The 20,844-nt window shown below is 38.1% G+C and overlaps 1 protein-coding gene across 2 annotated transcripts; it reads left to right on the top strand.

Annotated features, from left to right (window-relative positions):
* Nucleotides 1–1,336: 1,336 nt before the first annotated feature.
* On the top strand, nucleotides 1,337–10,049 carry LOC103695980 (translocase of chloroplast 34, chloroplastic-like). 2 transcript variants are annotated; one of them, XM_008777453.6, is made up of 8 exons: nucleotides 1,337–1,580; nucleotides 2,044–2,154; nucleotides 2,282–2,389; nucleotides 2,471–2,595; nucleotides 3,325–3,589; nucleotides 9,238–9,306; nucleotides 9,404–9,565; nucleotides 9,670–10,049. In XM_008777453.6, the coding sequence occupies exons 2-8, from the start codon at nucleotides 2,056–2,058 to the stop codon at nucleotides 9,778–9,780; spliced, it is 939 nt and encodes a 312-aa protein (XP_008775675.3). In that variant the 5' UTR covers nucleotides 1,337–1,580; nucleotides 2,044–2,055; the 3' UTR covers nucleotides 9,781–10,049. The 2 variants fall into 2 exon arrangements, with proteins under 2 accessions (XP_008775675.3, XP_008775669.3); XM_008777447.6 differs by having other exon boundaries at nucleotides 1,406–1,580; nucleotides 2,030–2,154.
* The last annotated feature ends 10,795 nt before the right edge of the window (nucleotides 10,050–20,844 follow it).

Raw genomic sequence — 20,844 nt, 5'->3', positions numbered from 1 at the left:
TTTTTTATCTTTTAAACAAAAGCTAAATATATAGAGCAAACATAAGGAATCAAGCCTAATAATTCTAGACATGAACTTGGTATCTCATAACACATAGATCTAGTTAGATAGAGGACACATTGTACTTCATCACATTCTCCTCTATTGTATCATTAGATAGACTATCATTCTCCAAATATTTGTCCATGCATAAGTTAGTAGTTAAAAGCTAAAAGGTCTATAGTTTAATCATTATCAAAAATCAAAACATTCCTTTGAGCTTTCCATCCCTTGCTTCCAAATGCCTGTTAAAGACTTGTCAAACAACTTGGATTTTACCTCCATTTCTATAAAGATATTAGTCTAAACCACATGCAAATGTTTTAATATCACTAAATTACCGCAAGCTAAATATTGTAGAAGCATTTAAAATGCAATCTACTCCTGATATGACTCTCTAAATTTATTGGATCTAGTGCCTCAAGATTATATGATCATACTCGCCTCGAGTGGCCATGTATATTGATATTTATTTTTGATCTAAGATTTAATTAGCAAAAAATAAAAAAAAGGGGGAAACCATCCTTATACACTAATTTTCACAAAGGTAAAGTTTATATACTTTTATTCATAATTCATGAAAACAAAATAGAGTTATAATCAATAGAAGGGCCAATATGAGAGAAGCGAAATTGTAATTCCATTTTCAAGCTTGAGAAGCAATATACCCATCAATTATAATATTAAAATCAAAATTCTATGGTGTATTCATTTGTCTCTACTCATCTGCCTCTGCAGCTCATCCATATAGTGCCATATGCCAAATTCTGAAAAAAAAATACCCATTACCTTACCCTTGTATCTACTCTAACTTCAAGCAAACGCGTCTCATATGTCAAAGAAGAGAAAAATTAGAAAATTACCATTCTAGATGGATAACATATATATATATATATATGTAAATAATAGAAATACTTACTATATATCTCTCTATGTATATTGTATTGCAAATGTCAAGAAAATGATTACCATCTTACCACCTGCTGATATAGGGTCAAATGCTATGCACAACATCTCAAATGGCATCTTGACCGTTATAATACAAACTATAGGCTGCATGTTTGCCCTCCACTCCAACTCCACTTGAGGTTAGTTCAGCTCTACCTTTATCTTGTCTCCTTTCAAATCTTTAATTTTTGAAAAAAAAATATTGGAATACCCCATCCTATTTTTTCTTTCCCGTTTTATTTCATACCAGGCACGTGAGCCGCATGTACCAGGTAATAGCAGTAATGGCAGCAAATGAAGTGATGAACCACCCCGGAAAAAAGGCCAAGGCGACCATCTTACCGGCGGTGACAAATCTAAATTCTCCTGAACTCGTGTCCCTCACGTGACCTTATCACCCTTTTCCCCCAAACCCCTTATCCCGCATTCAGTTCCCTTTTATTTCTCCGCCCAAACCCTCGCGGAGTCCCCATCTCCGAACGCCTCCAAGACCCTTCCTCTAGGGTTTGGGATTGGATTCCGTAGTCCTACTCTCCGAATTCCTCCACCGAGTTTGAGGGAAGTGGGTTCAGACCGGTCTGTTCCATTTTCAGGTAAGATCTCGTGGGCTAAAACCCTACGCTCCTTTCCTACTCACCCAATTTTACGGCGATTTCATATAAAATGATCTGTTTTTTATTCGAAAGTTGACAAACTCAATGGATGGATTTAGGTTTTTTCAACGTTGAACGCCTTATAATCGTCCATCATGGGTCTAAAGTTTTTAAATGGGATGTTGTGGTGATCTTTTTGCTAGAAATATTCTAATTTTTATAAAAAGTTCATGATTCTTGGTAGGTTTAGGTTTTCCTTGCATCTAATAATATCAAGTCCTGTTCAGGATTATCCAAATTTCGTTTGAAGATCTTGCTGATGGGCGATCTTTCTATTTCTTTTTCTTTTTGGGATCGTTCTTTAATGAATGAATAGCACTTTTTTCTTTTCTTTACTTTGGCCTTTTCTGGGAACTCGCCGAATTGGTAATCTGTCCCTTTCTTTGAAGCTCTGTGTTTATAGGAATTCAGCTGTATGGCATCCCAATTATCTCGTGAGTGGTTTGGGATCCAGCAGTTCCCGGCTGCCACACAGAGCAAATTGCACGAATTGCTGGGAAAGCTGAAGCAAGAGGTCTGTGTTCTTCTTTGCAAGATCTTGCCACAATGCAATATCTATGGCCTTCTCAATCTTTGCTTCTTATCCTTTTTTGGGGGCTTATTTATTTTAATGTATTTATTCTTCTCATGGTTACTTTAAGAATGTGAGCACGTTGACAATTCTGGTGATGGGCAAGGGTGGTGTTGGAAAGTCGTCCACGGTGAACTCCATATTGGGGGAGAGGGTGGCTGCTGTCAGCGCTTTCCAAGTTTGTCTTCTAAATACTGAGTAGTCAATTTTGGGTATTGATTCTCTGGTATAATTCCTTAATATGTTATCGCTGTTGCAGTCAGAAGGATTGCGACCAATGATGTGCTCACGCACGCGAGCAGGATTCACTTTGAATATCATTGACACTCCTGGGCTTGTGGAAGGTGGATATGTCAATGAACAGGCTCTTGAAATCATAAAACGGTTTGTATCAGAGCAGAGTTATTAGTTGGAGATTCATCCTAGAGGCTAAATTTTTGTAGTCTATCAATATTTTATTTGTAAAATGGGAAATAAAGGCCAGATGTAGGGATGTATACTATAAGTTAACCAAGTTATTATGTGATCACAGTAAGCATTATGTGGGTTGAGTAGGGCTTTTGCAAATTTAAGCTCATGAGATTGGACTGTGCCTGCCCATCTTTCCAAAAAAACCGCTTACGATGATGCTAGCTCCTAAAGACTTTTTTTGTCAGGGTGAAATTTTAAAATGTTGGCCATCTTTAGCCTGTTTCCCAAGAATTTAGATCTTCTCCAGTTCATGTTTTTATCTGGTCCTTCAAGTTAAATGGCCTGCTGCTTATTCAGGTCTGTCCTGATCAACTACTGGTGATGGAACAGATCAAGCTCGTGATTTGTTTTGTCAGCCAACATTAATTGTTGCTGACAATGTACTGGAAATACTGGGCAGAAACATGAATAGGAGAAAATACTACCTCCTTAATTTCTGAGGGGAAAAAAGTGGAGGACTTTAGCAACTAGTTTATTTACTCCCTCTTCCTAAAGTGGTCTCTGATTTTCTTATTGTATTTTGTTCCATGCGATGAATAAGATTCTTCCTCTGATTTGCTTTTAACGCTATGCTTATGCTGCTTGTTTGCTTCATATGGTTTTATATAGTTTGAAGTAATATGGACTCTGATAATATGCCAGGTTTCTCTTGAACAAGACTATCGATGTTCTTCTGTATGTGGACCGATTAGATGCATATAGGGTGGATAGTTTGGATAGACAGGTTATTAAAGCCATAACAGATACATTCGGTAAAAGAATATGGCGGAGGGCTTTGGTTGTTTTAACTCATGCTCAGCTGTCACCACCAGATGGACTGAATTATGATGATTTCTTTGCTAAACGATCAGAAACACTTTTAAAATACATTCGCTTAGGTGCACGTATTAAGAAACAAGAGTTTGAGGTATGAAGCTCTTCATCTTGGATGTCCATTACAGTCAACTTTAACCTATGTATTTTTTCAGTTTTGTCTGATGTTGTCTTCTGCTGTAAGTCTGCAACATGTTATTTAGTTACACTGTGCGGCTTTTCTCTCATAAATGGAAATATTTACAGTTTTGCATATGATTTAAATGTACCCTTGCAGTTAAGGTATTTATTAATCTTACCATCTAGTTTTGCTAGAGAAAGATTTTATTGCCATTTTCTGTTAATTCATACTTATTATATTATATAGCACAAGCATATGCTTTTTTACTGTGGATGTATTCTGCAAATTGCATTGATAAATGAAATTGTAGTTTAGTTGACACACAATGACCTTCTACTGTTTAAATTTTGACCATAACTATAAAGATTTGTTTGCTTAGATATTTCTGTTAAGGGCATGGTTCGGCTCGGTTCCGCCTGTTCCGAGCTGTACCGGTGGCTCACCGGTACGGTTCTGGCATTGAAAACAGCTCGCTGCCGGAGCTGGAAAAGGAAAAGAGAAAGAGAGCGAGGAGGGCAGGGAGGGAGAACGAGTGGCAGCGGACGTTGCGGCCGCGGCTAAAAATTTTGAAATTTTTTAAGTGAAGTCGGCAAATCGCTTGCCGACTTCACCGACTTCACTTAGAAATTTCCAAATGAAAAAATTTCGAAATTTTTAAGTACTAAACTTTGCAATAATCACATCTTCATCCACAACTTTGCATGCAGTACTAAACTTTTCACTAAATACAGGTTTATCTATTAATAATGCAAAGAGATAAGGGCTGGAAATTGATTTTTTCAGCAAATTTAGTCCGAAAGCTTGTCAGCGTCCCAAGAGACACGTCCTCAGTTATTTCTATTTGCCATTATGAATAATTGCTTCTCCAATGAACGCCAATTGACCTCTTTTAGCACTCATGATAATCAGAAACCTTTGACAAGTTTGTAAAAAAAAACATACATAATTTTCTCCTCTCTAAGTCTTTTCATCAATTGCCTAAGCAAGAATTTGGTCTTCACTATCGACCTTCCAGAATTATCCTTTTTTTTTTGCTAGGAAAATCTATCTATATTTATGCTATGAGATTTTTGCCTTTTTGTACAATTTTTGTTCTAGCATCTTGGCACTTAACTTTATTGATGGGAGCAATAATTTACATAAATTTGCTCTTATTAATGGGTACCACATTACTTAATCATCTGGCATACTACTGTTTTTTCAATTCTTATGAATTGACTAGCAAATCATTTTATATCTCATTTGACCCTCATGCCATAGCTCTTACATCCTTCTCCGTGTAGTCTCAAAGCCATTTTTTTGAAACTGAATGAAGAAGAAGCTAACAACTCCCACATAATACCTCGTCTAAAGTAATTTAGCTTTTTAGTTTCCATCCATCATTCACCAACATTCTATTATCTCCACTTTTAATGAATCTAAGTTATTATTATACCTAGTTCCAGTGTCTATGGGCTAATTATTTTATATTTCCTTTATTGTTTTAGCTCAACTTATCATATAAGATACGATAATCTGCACAATGACTTTTATTTTTTGAATCTTTCAACCTCTATATGCTCTTTAAAGCCTTTTTCTTAATTGAACTTTGCTATTATGTAAAGTAGGTCCTCTTTTTTTTGTTTACCTCTTCTTTCTTACCATTCCACCACATTTTTTTTTATATATGTCATTTACCTTTTCTCTGTAATTTACCTCTCAAACCTTCTAAAGCAACTTACCTGATACAATGTCATTTGGTTTCACAGACATCTTGATTCAATTATCTTTATTCTTTTATCTGCAAAAGCTGCTAGTTTTTTTTTTTTTTTTTTTTAACTCCATCACCAGTATTTTGTGTTTTAATTTTCCTTCTTATTGGATACATGTAGAATTATTAGCCTATGTTGTGGTCGGACCTATCTTAGTGATATTTGTGATTAATTACTCTTCTCCATTAGAAAATTAATCTGAGACACCTTCCTAACTAATAAAATTAACTATATATTCATCAAACATTTTTTAGAAAGACATCTTTGCTAGCTCATTGGCTATTGCAAATGTAAGACATCCCCCATTATATTCCTATCACCAAACTCTTCACCAATACTGTTATTTTACTGCTTATTAAAATAGGATTCCACATACTCCCATACTTTGGTGGCTTGTTAGAAGCTTTGCAAATAGGGTTTTTTGTTTTTTTCCTTAATGTTGCTTTTAAGTGGATGATCAAAGTTCGATTCCTTCAACTGCCCCATGAGAGATGGGTAGCATGCTGTGGTGGATTAATCCCATCATTAAACATATAGCATCTTTTGAGATCAACAAGAAACTATTGACAGAGGAATAGATAAATCGTAAAACATCCTAATTTCTTTAAAGTTTTGAAGAAATATGACATATAGTTTATACTTTGCTCCTTGACCAGTTTGTTATGTGAGCATCATCATGCCCTACTCTTCATTTAGATTTTTATTTCCTAGGGATGGAGAAGTACATTTATTCCTATCCTTTACCTTTTAGAAACTCTTACTGGTTGATCCTTGTAACTAAATCCTAGAACTTAATTTAGTGGAGGTGATTGATATGCTTACTAACTTGGAGATAATGTTTGATCATTTTATGTAACAAATCAAACACAAAACATGCTCCTGTTTACTGGAACAATAGACCTGAAATATGTCACACTGCCCTAGCAATCTCTTAAGAGGATGGCACAAGAATACTCAAAGGCAAGTAGGATAAACAACATATTGTTCTCCTATCAAACACTATACGACAACATTCCTATTCAGGTAGCTTTGTGCACCTTGTTGTAGGTAGAGGTATGCTAGCACATGGAAATCTATCATGGTACCCATGTAGTTTGCACAGAGGAAAAAAATAACAAAAAAGGGAATAAAACAAAAGATGAACAAGGACTTTAAATATAGCTGACACCCCTAGTTCTGTTACGATCAGAAAACTGATGAAAAATGAAGGTTGTTTACAGGATAGAGGAAGGATAAGCTTTGAAATTGCTTCAGGGCCATGTAGAGACTCTATGTCTAAATCCAAAATGCTTCAAAGGTTTACTGATTCGAAAATGGCGATGAAGATGAGAATTTAGAAAAGGAAGAGAATAAGAGATTATTGGAGAGAAGAAGAGAGAATGAGGAGGAGGAGGAGGAAGGGAAGGAAGTGCACCGAGTGATTTACAACCATAGAGAGTTTCTTATTAAGTATTGTTAGGCTAGTTGCTCTGGGGTGCTTAAAAGATCCACATAACTTTAGAGAGGTGTGGTGATGATGATGCTTATTTAATAGATATTGTGGTATAACAGCTCCAAAACATGTAACCAAGACGCTTTTGAAGGGATGTCAGTGATCATGATGTTTTTTTCGCAGATATGGGGGGTACTATCATTGTTTCAAGTGTTTGCTGGTGCTGGGTGGCACATATCATGCCAGGTCAAGTTGGTGCAGCACATGTCAGCATGGCACCCATTATTTTGATATGGGAAAGCACATGTCACATACGCTGGTGGTACTTAAATCATTGGTTATAACAGCTCTAAAGCATGCAATTGAGTCTGAAATCATAGTTAATAATAATGGTAAAGCCCATGGCAACTGAGAAGGCTGAAAATCATGATTGTTAAATGAACATCAACAATGCTTATGAATATTTGTCAATTAATCCTTAACCACGAGGCCTTTGATATTACATCTCATTTTTTCTTCTTTCTGCATTTGCCTTATAAGCACCTTCTTCTAGTCTTAATTATCCTCTGTACTGGCCAACTTGGTGAAGAGAGATTATATTTCTTCCTGTCATCACAAAAAAAATATGTTTCTTTTGTTTTTGAAAACTATGTTTAATAACAGCTTCCTCATAATCTGTACACTCCAACTCTTCCTCATCACATCAGCACACCTTTTGATTATTGTTCTTCTTTACCATATGAAAGCCATGCTTTTGAATCAGGAAAATATTTGAACCCGAGGTTCCATCCTTGCATCAACATTTCATTTCTTTCTACCATTTAGTCTTTGCACTCTTTTAACTGTTGCAGTTTAGAGTAAAACCCGATTTTGAGATGACCATCAAGACAATGTTGGCTGACTTATGTCCATCAAATCAAGGATTAATTAGGTAGTCTCCTGCACCTTTTATTTGTCTCATACTGGACTTGTAGTGAAATTCCAGTCCTTTTCTTTGATGGGGTTATATCGATTCATATAGAAGATAACATGCTTATGTGGTAACGAAAGAGATGAATGATGGACAATGTGAATTCTATGAAGGCAATGCAGTGTTGCAAGTGATCTGACGTGTAACATTATTTGTAGATGTAAAACCATTGCACTGCTTGCTGTTGTTGCAAAAATACGGAATTTTCTTTGAACAATGGTAACAGTATCTGGACTGTTGCAGGGCCTAAAGCAACCTAATAATACTTTCAGCCTGATAAATGCCCTGTTACCTGATTGGTAGCTTTACAGGGAAGATAATTGATGTTCTGAGGTTATTAGATATGATCATTGGGCTGGGTCAGATTTGGTTGTTGGAGTTCAATTCAGGTTTCTTTGAGAAACATTTGAGACTGAACAACCTGATCCAGTCCTGTCAGATGGGTATGCCCGACCCTCCCATTGGGATCCCCAACATAGTGTGATACAAAGTTAAGATGTCAGGGACATACTATCATGCACTACCATTGTGCATGCCTGCGTCCATATGCATGTGTATGTAGATATCATTTAGCTGGCAGCAGGGGACTCTTCAAACTTAACCTTGAAGCATTTATTTACTTGTACCCAAAAAAGTGTTTTTTTCAAAAAAGATGACTATCGGGATTTGGAGTTTAACTTTGTAATTGTATCTTGAATTGGTTTCCTTTAGGCTCTCTCTCTCTCTGTGTGTGTGTGTGTGTGTGTGTGTGTGTGTGTGTGTGTGTGTGTGTGTGTGTACCCTTTCAACAACATTGAATCCAGTCAATGACGTTTCAGTATATGGTTGCTTGCTCCAGACATACTATCTGATTACATCATTACTGAACTTCCTAATTGTCCTGTAAGTGTAGCATGAATAACACTATATTGACAGTTGGTGATAACCTGCTCCAGTAGGTCAAGGGTGTGAAAACTGTTACTAAATCTCCTGTCTGAGCCCTGAACTGTTAAGGAATAGTAAATGCCACCAATTGTTGATGGAATCATCATTCAGCCAATTTCGTTAGTCTTCTTTCAATTTTTATAACTTCCTTTTGCATCAGTAAGATGGCAATCTAGAATTTTATGCTTATCAAGTCTGAACATCTGCTTGACCTCTCAAGTTTGATTCCTCCATTCATGTATAAACCACATCAATCCATCGGTCTCATATATCTGTACTAAGAAAAGCCTTTTATTCAGTCCATTTATACATTGAGGTTAGCTCAAACAGATATTGGTTGGGTGGCATTGTTTTTTGAAGGATCATGAATTTTTGCTATCAGGATTGTGCATCCTCGAACAGTAGTGGCAGTTCAAGTATTTGAATTTGTTGATGTCTTCTTCTTGAATTATGAGCTGTAATATAGCTTCTAAAAGATTTCATGATAAACTAGTTCATGGTACAAGGTGGGGCTTGACTATACAGTGTCTTTTGTTTAAGTTAGGAATCTGTTGTTCCTGTGGTCTTGGTCGAGAACAGTGGGAGATGCAAAACTAATGATAATGGGGAGAAGGTGCGTCCTATTCGTCCTTCCCTCTTCTCGTCTTCCTTTTAAATTTCTTTCAAATTTGTCTTGGTTGTTTAAAGTAATGTATTTTGTAAAATCGCAGATTCTTCCTGATGGTACTGCATGGATTCCGAACTTGGTTGAAGTAATAACAGTTGTTATCTCAAATGGGAGCAAACCTATTACTGTTGATCAGAAGTTGATTGATGGCCCCAACCCTAATGAGAGGGGAAAGTTGTTCATACCTCTTATCCTAGCTTTCCAGGTCTGCTTCCATGTTGCATTAAACCATTGAAATTTGGGACATAGTATTTCTCCTACAGAAATGAGCTCGTATTTTATTTTTACTGATTTCTGCCTATATTTCAGTATTTTTTCGTGGTGAAACGGATCCAGAAAGCCATAAAGCAGGACATTGCAAAAGAAAGCAAGCCTCTTTGGGAGCTGCGCGACATGGGCTTGGCAAACCGGAAATTCTAGAGGTTTAAAGTCTTTTTTCTCTTTTCCTTTTTTGAGGGGGCTTAGCATGACAGCTCTCTTTTTTCTGCTGCTGTTTTGGGACTTTTGATGTACCATTAACTGGCTTTATAGGAGTAGCTAAGTTGGGCGGCAGATTAAGATTTTATTGTTGAGGATGATTCTAATTCCAATGTTATTCCGTGTCATGGTTAGTTTTTTGATTGCTGTAGCCTTCAACTTCGAAGCAGCTAAATGTGATATTCGGTCGTTTGCATTCTTTTCTTTTTCTATATTGTCTTTCTTTTTGGAAGAAATGAGAGAGAATAAATTGCCAGATTTTTTTTCCATTATAAATGAAACAAAAGTATTACTTTCATTACATGGAGACTGATAGAGGGGAAGCTCAACCAAAGCATTTAAGGGTGAAAGTGGATCGGATGATATTCGTTTGAATTTATTTTTGTGTGTAAATTTATTCGAATATGAATAGCAATTTGAGTATTAGATTAATATTCATATTTATATTTATTAAAAAAATAGATATGCATGTGATTAGATAATTATCTGATTTATTGAATATTTATTTTCATTTGTAATCTTATATAATTTTTGATATATAACTCATAATTTTTTTAAAATATAAATAATTACATTAACATTGTTATTAACTTGATTTATTATCTACTTAATAATATATTTAATTATTTAATTTATATTATATCTATATTTATATTTTTAATATTCGATTGGTATCTGTATTCGTTTAAAATAAATATGAATATGAATTTTTGCGTTCGACCAATCTTCCTATTTATATTTGTTAAACAAAATAAATATGGATATGGATATGCCATTATCCGATTCATATTCAATTTGGTTTTTTTTTTTTTTTTTTTGCTAAAAAAAAGGGGTAGGGGGGAGGAAGGGACAAGCCCACCCCCGCTTAGCAGCCCTCACTGGGCCCCCGCCCCGCCAGGAGAATGTTCGATGCGGGCAGAAATGGCCATGTGTTGGGCACCTCGACCGGTTTTACTCATACCCTCCCCACCCGTGGGCCCGGCTCAGCTACTCCTTTGAGCTCTGGCTCGTGTCCCACGTGTGAGTACGTCACACCCGGCACCATCCCGGCTACTAGCGGTTCAAGAGCGGTCCTACACCACAAGTCTAAGCAGTGGCCAAAGTAGTGAGCTCCGTTCCACAATTTAATCGTCGCCGCAGCAATTCGAACTTGGGACCTTGTGGTTAGAATTGCTGCCCAGTACCACTAGGCTACCACCTTGGTGGCTATTCAATTTGGTTTTAGCTCTGTAAGTATTTGGAGGTTTGGAGCATGGATTCTCAAATCTCAATATGGGTATCTTAAAATAACAATAGGAACGTTTCTGTGCTTCTATTTTTTAACAATAGAAATTCGTATTCCTATCTTATCGGCCATTTATTTAGTTTTAGCACTGATGATTGTCAGAAGTCGATTCATTTTAGTGACCGTTCGGCTTGGTGTAAGTGGGCTCCGAAGTTACTTTGGATCGTTTCTTTCTGAATTGGGTTATACGTTCTTATAACGGAAAGTCCATTTAGTTTAATAAAATGCTTGAAGTAGACTTCCCTTGGTCTGAATTGGGTTTAGTTGTTCAGTTATGGACAACTAAACAGTTTATAAGCTATAAACTCAATTAGGCCAATCGCTTTGTCGGGCATTTACCCTCAACATTCCTTTCCTTGCCTTCTATGTGAAGCCAGGGAGATATGATAAAAGAGCGCATGGAGCTGTCAACACAATCATACTAATGTAGCCTCCCTAATTAAGAAAGCACTATTTTTTTTTTTTTTTTGAAAAAAAAGTTGAGAAAGAACTGTAGAAAAATTTCGTTTGTTTTTAGCTGTTAGCACCGGTTGGGATGTACGCTTTGGTGTTAGTTTCCGAATGGGTGTGTTGAACATCGTGCAAGGATGGTAGGGACTGATGCAACGAGAAAGCAATCCTCTGAAAGTCTCTGTTGGGCTGCAGGTTTGAAGGGAGAAAGAAAATGCTCTCTGGACCACGTTTTGGGAGCCAATTCCTGTAGGTGTGGTCGTCGTAGTACACCAATCGGCCCTCCAAATTGTCACAAAGAATGCCTGTCCCATCATGAATTTCTCGAAGCCAGTCCGGTCATGATTCGAGACTTCTCCGAGCTTATTCGACGGTTGAGCTCACGGCATGGTTTGCATGCATGGAGGACTATTGCTTCCGTCTATACTACAGAGTCGCATATGTTCATCTGCCATGGCCTGTGAAAGCCAAAAGGCCTTAACAAAACTTATAAAGGAATATTTCTTAACATGGATTAGTAAAAGCAATTTACTAAATAACAAACACATAAGAGAAGGTTAGATAATGCAGAGGCTGGTAAAAAGATTTTGACATATGAACTATTCCATGTTGCAAATAAATATCACTAATTGATAACTATATATCACTAGTGAATTTTGTTTGTGGTGATATCCTTGTCGGGGTCTTTTTCATCAGAAGCACCAAGTACTCTATGCGTCTCTCGAGAAGCTGCCTGCAGCCTTTTATATATCATGCGTAATTTACTAGCCTTATCAGGGTGATTTGCCAAAAAAAGTCACTTAATCCGCAGCTCCATTTGTCTCCTTATAGACATATATTGCCTTGAAGGTAATGCCATCACTAGCTATGCCTTAGATGTCCTAAAGTAGGGAGTGGTGTCCCCTAGCGTCCCTAGGACACTTCCGGATCCAACTGATCATTGTAACGGAGACACCTTCAAGCAGGATAGCATTGGCCCGCAGCACACGCCAAGTATGACAAAGACCAGCCCAAGCTGCCCTCAACTCCGCCCCCGGGACCGAGATGTCGAAGATCGGGCTCCCTTCGGCTGCCACCACTCTAGAGTTCAGATCTCTGATCAAGAAACTAGACGTGCATCGGTGATCTCCGAGCTATCAAAGACTCTTCAGATAGACATGCATCGGTGATCTCCGCAGCCTGCACACGGGCCCTTTTCAAGATGAGCCTTGGCGTAGAATTGCTCTCTCTGAATATCTAGAAGTTCATTGCCAACCAAATATGATAAGCAGCGTATGTGGCCTTGATGGCCTCAAGCCGTGTCTGAAGCATAGTCGACCACCTCCTGAGTGCTTGAGTAAAAGAGCCAGACTGGCACAGAGACTCTGGCGGGATATCAAAAAGTTTCCACACCCACACAACTCGATCACACTGGAATAGAATGTGATTTACAGACTTCTCCACCTCCAACCCGGGATAGGTTGGGGGAATGCTCAACCCGGGCTTGCTCAAGACGGCCCTAGTCGGGAGATGTCTTCGATTTACTTTCCATATAAGTGAAATCCTTAGGTTTCGACGATCAAATGGATTTTTATATTTTCTTGAATACATTCTCATGGGAAGACATTGCTTGCTTAGTGAAATAAATTAGAGAAGGTCAAAAACCCTCGTCTAGATATTCAATGAGCAGAGCAAGGAAGATATAGTGAAAAGCTTCTAAGGTTGCTTTGCTAATCTCTCCTTTGTGAGAACACACATACACACATCCCTCAATAAGATGTATGTATGCAGTTCGGGGGAGGGGAAACCCTCCCCTGATCCTTGGCATGCATGCATGCATTCATTTACTTACATGTCTTTACTTCATTGCAAGTTATCATATAGTAAGAAAATTAAGCAAAAATATTTTTTTTGATTATTTACTCAAATAATAATTCTTTTTGACTATTTATGGGGATTGTCCACCCATCCTCCTCTCTTCTTTTTCACATGTAACCAACGTCGATTATGTATCTATTTTATCCATTTTACCACTAGAATAAAACTTTAAAATACTTTTGCCGATGAAGATCTAATTTGTTTGGCTGCAGAATTTAAGCAGTTGCTTTCCACGTGAGTACATCAACATTCATGTAGCATAAAAATTCTCTCGCGTCACTGCTGCTAACAGGCACGCTGAACTTTAGTTTGGATAGCACGAAACCTTGCCACTTTAGATAAGATGTGGGGGGTACAATTCTGCAGGGTGTCGACCCTCATTTCGAATCTAATTATACTGGACTCTGGTTCTATAATTAGTGGCTTGGTTTGCTCGAAGATCTGTACTCCAACTCGGGTAAGGTCAGCTGGATATAAGGAAGAGCGTTAGGGTTGCATCTTTAGTGTATCAAAGTATTCCGAACCACTTCAATTGTCTATCTGCAAAGATCTCAAAGTGACCATTATGCGATCCGAGGATGGATTCGCATGAGGAAAGAGGATGAGGAGTCCGTTCCAGTCTTTGTGTTTATATGAAAAAAGCTATCTCGAATAGGCATTGGGCTCAAACATGTGGACTGGGCGGCTTTCTTTTTCTTTTTTTTTTTTATAGCGGCTGCTCACACTGATCTTGCATGGGTGCAGTCAACAACAACAAAAAGTTGGCAAAGAGAAGAAGTGACACATGACTCTCCCAAAAGACTCCTCTCGAGTGTTGAGCAGCAAACGAGACGACTCAGTTAACTGCCCTGTTCGCCTTTCGATAGACATGAGCAGCCCGAGCCACAATCTCTCACTAGCCTGCGTATATCATGAAGTAACGGTTGTTCGTCCCCATTCTTGTGCTGGTCTCGAATCCATTCGATCACTGTGGCAAAGTCTCCTTCAAAGTAGATGCTATTAGCACCCAGAACATGCCTCGCATAAGTGATGTCCTCCCATGTAGTTCTCAGCTCTAACTCGATGACAGTTGCGTCGTCCTCTAGCTGCGACAAGTCTGGAGTCATGACCTCTGATCACAAAATCCACACCTTGTGGAGTGATTGATTAAAACCCCCATTTGATTTTGATGAGCTCAAAGCATTTGAGTATATCTTGTGATTACTAATGAATTCAATTGAGTGTTTCAGTGAAAATCCTGTCCAAGTGTTTCTAGACTTGGTTCATAGTATTTTGGATAAGTTAAGAAGTCTGCATGAACCAATGTCTGAGACTCGAGTCGACTCCCGAGTATCACGAGTCGACTCCAAGCGTATCAAGTTCACTGGCACGAGCTCGAGTCGACTCCAGATCAGTACGAGTCGACTCCGACTGAGAACAGACAGAAGGACAGAAAGCGTAAGAGTCGACTCTCAGAGGAACACAAAGAAAAAGTCAGAGAACGATTTTCGGACTCTGAGATTCGAGTCGACTCCCGCAGTACGCGAGTCGACTCCGAGACTGAGCGACCATCAACAGACAGAAGACCATGTTACTGCCTCTGAGATTCGAGTCGACTCACAGACAGCTCGAGTCGACTCCGAGACAAGCTTCACGTCAAAAGGCAGAAGACCAACTTTCGGAAACTGAGAGCCGAGTCGACTCCAAGGAAGTTCGAGTCGACTCCAAGACTGGATGAGCCAAAAGACAGAGAATCGGGAGTTCGGGCTCTGAGATTCGAGTCGACTCCCAGGACAGTCGAGTCGACTCGAGTGGACAAAATTCAAATTTGGATCCACGGACTTCAGTGGATGAGCCGACTCCAAAATTGCCACGTCAGCTCCAGAAGTTGGCGAGTCGACTCCAGGTCAAGACGAGTCGACTCCCAGTCAAGACGGCAACTTTAATTCAAATTTGGAACAGTTGCCGAGTCGACTCCGGAAAAGCGTGAGTCGACTCCTGCTACAGCCGAGTCGACTCCTGATCGCGCGAGTCGACTCCAACCCACCAACGGTCATATTGTCAGGCTGCGCAGAGTGTGCAGAACGGCCAGAAAAAGCAGAGTAACGGCTAGTTTCCGTGGGGGTTGGCTTAAATAGCCACAGAGGACTGTAGCAAGGCAGAGAATAGACATTCCACTCCAAGCATTCAAGTTTTCAAGCTCTCCAAGTGCTCTTAAACGAAAAAGGGGAGATCTGCATTTACTGCTCCAGCAACTTCTTCCCAACAATCAAAGCTTCCTCCTCCTGCATTCAAGTCGACCACTCTTTCAAGAGGAGACCGGAGTTCCAGAAGCCATACCTCTTCACCAGCTTAAAAGCGTTTGAGGGCTTCTAACTCCTTTACGATTATATTGTTTTAAATCTGCTTTTTGAGAAGCTATTTTCTGTTTTCTTCTATCTCTTGTATTTACTTGATTCAATCGGGGGATTGAATCAAGGGGTTTAAGGTTGGTTGGTGAGCCAAGTTAAAACCAACGTGTGTAAGGGTTTGATTGTGAGCCCGGGAAAACAATCGGGGTTGGTTCTAGTCGGTGAGCCTGGGAAAACCGACCGAGTTCGTTGTGAGCTCGTAAAACAACAAGTTTGGTTGTGAGCTTGCAAAACAACCGGCTGTAATCCAAGGGGGTTATAGTGAAATTCCCAAGTGAGACTTGGGGAGTGGACGTAGGAGCAAGGGTTAGCTCCGAACCACTATAAAACTTTGTGTTTGTAGTGCATTGTCTCTCATCTTCTTCCCCGGACACTACTCACAGCACTTAGCTTTAATTAAACAACTTGCTATAGTTTTAAATTAATCATCCACAAAGTTTTAAATATTTAAGTTAATTTAAAAACCCAATTCACCCCCCCCCTCTTGGGTTGTCTATCTGGGCAACAAGTGGTATCAGAGCCAAAAACTCTTCCACTCAAGAGTTAAAAGATCAAAATGACAACCCCATTTGGATCTTCTCACATTGAGGGTCAGTCCACCCAAAGACCCCCTTTCTTCAATGGATCTGACTACTCATACTGGAAGGCTAGGATGAGAATATTCATCCAAGCCCAAGACTATGAGATGTGGTCCATTGTAGTAAATGGGCCATACATCCCATCCATATACGTAGATGGTGTTAAGGTACCTAAACTAGAAATGGACTGGGATGAACATGACATGAGGAAGGCACAATTAAACTCTAAAGCAATGAATGTCTTCTATTGTGCCTTAGACCGTAATGAATTCAATAGGATTTCAACTTGTAATTCAGCAAAAGAAATTTGGGACAGACTTGAGGTGACCCATGAGGGCACGAATTAAGTCAAGGAATCCAAAATAAACATCTTGGTTCATAAATATGAACTATTTAAAATGGATTCAAATGAAACAATCACATCCATGTTCACTAGGTTTACTGATATTGTCAATGGCCTAAAAAGCCTTGGCAAGAACTATACTAACAGTGAGCTTGTCAGGAAAATCCTTCGGTGTCTACCGAGGTCGTGGGAAGCTAAAGTGACAGCAATTCAAGAAGCCAAGGACTTGAACAAGCTACCACTTGAAGAGCTCCTTGGATCCCTTATGACGCATGAGCTTACCATGAAACAACACAACGAGGAAGAGTCCTCCCATAAGAAAAAGGTAATAGCTTTAAAATCTACTTCTTCTAACAAGGACTTGTCTTGCAGCAGCAGCAGTGAAGAAGAAGAAGATGAGGAAGATGGTGGTGAGGCTCTTCTTGTGCGCAAGTTCAAGAAATTCATCAACCACAAGAAGTCCTATCATCAAAGGAGAGGCCCCTCAAATTCCTACCGCAAGGACAAAGGTAAGGAAAGGAAAAGTGAGGGGATCGGGTGCTATGAGTGCAAAAAGCCGGGACACATCCGATTTGAGTGTCCCTTACTAAAGAAGAGCAGCAAGTACAAGAAGAAGAAGAAAGCCCTTGTCACCACCCTATCGGACTCCGACGCATCATCCTCATCATCGGATGAAGAACAAGAAGAGAAGGCCAATTTTTGTTTCATGGCCAACGAAAATGAGGTAACTTCTGATACGCACTATGATTTTTCATTTGATGAACTTTATGATGCGTTTAACGAACTAATGATTGAATATAAGGATGTTAATGTTAAAAACAGGGAACTAAAAGTAACTAACCAAACTTACATCCGTAAGTATGATTCTTTAATTAAGGATAAAGATGCTATTACCAAAGAAAATCTAGAACTTAAGACAAGCAACCTACTTTTAACTCAAAAGACTAACACCTTAACTAAAGAAAATGAAAAACTAACTAAGAAATTTTCAGAACTTAAAAAATATAAACAAACCTTAGATAAGGATCTTACTAAAGAACTTAATGATCTAAAAGCCGAAAAACAAATAATAACTAAAGAACTTAACAAATATAAACCCATAGTTGAAAAATTCACATATAGCTCTGAAAAATTAAACATGATACTAAATAGTCAACGTGCAGTGTTTAATAAAGCCGGTTTAGGATATAAACCAAGGAATAAGCAAAAACTTCTTAGTAACTTCTTTGTTAAAGCTGGGGAAACAAAAACTAAGAAAATAACCTGCTTTTGTTGTGGTACAGTAGGCCATAAAGGAAATGTATGTAATTTTAAGAAAAGTAAAACTAAAAGAAAGATTAAAAGGGTATGGGTTCCAAAAGGAACCAACTTGACTAACCATGAAGGACCCAAGAAAACTTGGGTACCTAAGATGACATGATTTGCTTGTGTAGGAGTGTCTTGCAGCCAAGGTCAACAAAAATTGCTGGTATTTGGATAGTGGCTGCTCAAGGCACATGACGGGTGATAAAGACCAATTTTTCACCCTTGAAGCTAAGAAGGGAGGTGCTGTGACGTTTGGAGACAACAACCAAGGTCACATCATTGGTATTGGTAAAGTTCAAATCACCCCTTCTACTTTTATAGATAATGTTAGATATGTTGATGGTCTTAAGCATAACTTGTTAAGCATCAGTCAATTATGTGATAAAGGATATGATGTTATGTTTAAACCATCACTATGTATTATAACAAATCCTAATGATAATAGCTTAGTTTTTAAAGGGATTAGACGTGGAAATGTATATGTTGTAGACCTAGAAGATCTTGCAAAACATAACCAATGTCTAGTTGTAAATGAAACTAAAGATAATGATGCTAGTTGGTTATGGCACCGTAAGTTAGGTCATGCAAGCATGGACACAATAACTAAATTAGTTAAAAGAGACTCCGTGATAGGTTTGCCAAAATTAAAATTTGAAAAGAACAAAATATGTGAAGCATGTCAATTTGGCAAACAATCTAGGAACTCTTTTAAATCCATAAAATGTGTCTCTACCTCTAGGCCTCTAGAATTATTACACATGGACCTATTTGGTCCAACTAGAACAACAAGTCTAGGTAGAAATAAATATGGTCTTGTTATAGTAGATGATTACTCTAGGTACACATGGGTCATGCTCCTAGCACATAAGGATCAAGCACTTTCTATGTTTAAAAAATTCCATAAGGAAGTAACAAATGCTAGAGAGTCTTCAGTCATAGCCATTAGAAGTGACCATGGTACCGAATTCGAAAATCAATTATTTGACGAATTTTGTAGTAAAAAGGGGATAACCCATAATTTTTCTGCATCTAGGACACCACAACAAAATGGAGTTGTGGAAAGGAAGAATAGAACTCTAGAGGAAATGGCTAGAACGATGTTATGTGAAAGTAACCTCCCTAAGTACTTTTGGGGAGAAGCCATTTATACTTCTTGCCATATATTAAATAGAGTTTTATTAAGACCCATTATAAAGAAAACACCTTATGAACTGTGGAAAAACAGAAAACCAAAAGTTAACTATTTTCATGTTTTTGGATGTAGGTGTTTTGTACATAATAATGGGAAAGATAATCTAGGGAAATTTGATCCTAAATCTGATGAAGGAATATTCCTAGGTTATTCTACAACTAGTAAAGCCTATAGAATCTTTAATAAAAGAACCCTAGTTATAGAAGAATCTATACATGTTGTTTTTGATGACTCTAGTGACATCTCATCTAGTAAGAAGGTTAATTTTGATGATGATATTGAAATACTTGAAGAAAAGATAGATGAGATGGGATTACAAGATGATAATCAAAAGTTGATTGAAGGAGAATCGTCAAACCAAGAGCCTATAGTGGATCATGGGCTAGCTAAAGCTTGGAGGTATGCTCACGGGCATCCTAAGGAACTAATTCTAGATGATCCATCACAACCGGTTAGGACTAGAGCATCCCTTAGGAATTTGAATAATCATCTAGCTTTTGTTTCACACTTTGAGCCCAAACATATAGAAGAAGCCGAAAATGATGTAAATTGGATAAATGCAATGCAAGAAGAACTAAATCAATTTACTAGAAACAAGGTTTGGGATCTAGTGGAGAGACCTTCTGAATATCCAATTATAGGTACTAAATGGATATATAAAAATAAGCTAGATGAAAATGGAATTGTTATAAGGAATAAGGCTAGACTAGTAGCAAAGGGTTATAATCAAGAAGAAGGCATAGATTTTGATGAAACCTTTGCTCCCGTAGCTAGACTTGAGGCAATTAGACTTCTATTAGCATATGCATGCTCTAAGGACTTCAAACTATATCAAATGGATGTAAAGAGTGCTTTTCTAAATGGGTTTATTAATGAGGAGGTGTATGTAGAACAACCTCCTGGTTTTGAAAATCATCAATACCCTAATCATGTGTATAAACTGAACAAAGCACTTTATGGACTAAAACAAGCACTTAGAGCATGGTATGAGAGACTTAGTAAATTCCTATTAGAACATGAATTCTCTAGGGGAAATGTAGATACAACATTATTTCTGAAAAAGAAAAATAAGGATATGTTATTAGTACAGATTTATGTTGATGATATCATTTTCGGTGCTACTAACAATCGCCTCTGCGAGGAATTTGCTGATTTGATGCAGAATGAGTTTGAGATGAGCATGATGGGAGAGCTGAACTACTTCCTCGGACTTCAAATCAAACAATCTGAAGGAGGCATCTTCATCAATCAAGCAAAATATATCAAGGAGATGCTCAAGAAGTTTGATATGGAGGGAAACAAGTCAATCAGCACCCCCATGAGCTCATCATGCAAGTTAGACCAAGATGAATCAAGTAAATCTGTAGATCAAAAACTTTATAGAGGTATGATAGGTTCTTTACTGTATCTTACTGCGAGTAGGCCTGATATTATGTTTAGTGTGTGCATGTGTGCTAGATATCAGGCTAATCCTAAAGAATCACACCTAGCTGCAGTTAAGAGAATCTTTAAATACTTAATTGGAACTAAGAACATAGGGCTGTGGTACTCTAAAGAATCTAGCCTAAACTTAATAGGGTACACAGATTCAGACTTCGCTGGATGTA

The sequence above is a fragment of the Phoenix dactylifera genome, chromosome 5, assembly GCF_051530095.1.
Source record: "Phoenix dactylifera cultivar Ajwa chromosome 5, Ajwa_hap1_PhDact_Kaust_v1.1, whole genome shotgun sequence".
NCBI lineage: Eukaryota > Viridiplantae > Streptophyta > Magnoliopsida > Arecales > Arecaceae > Phoenix > Phoenix dactylifera.
This window is presented reverse-complemented; position numbering and strand designations above follow the sequence as displayed.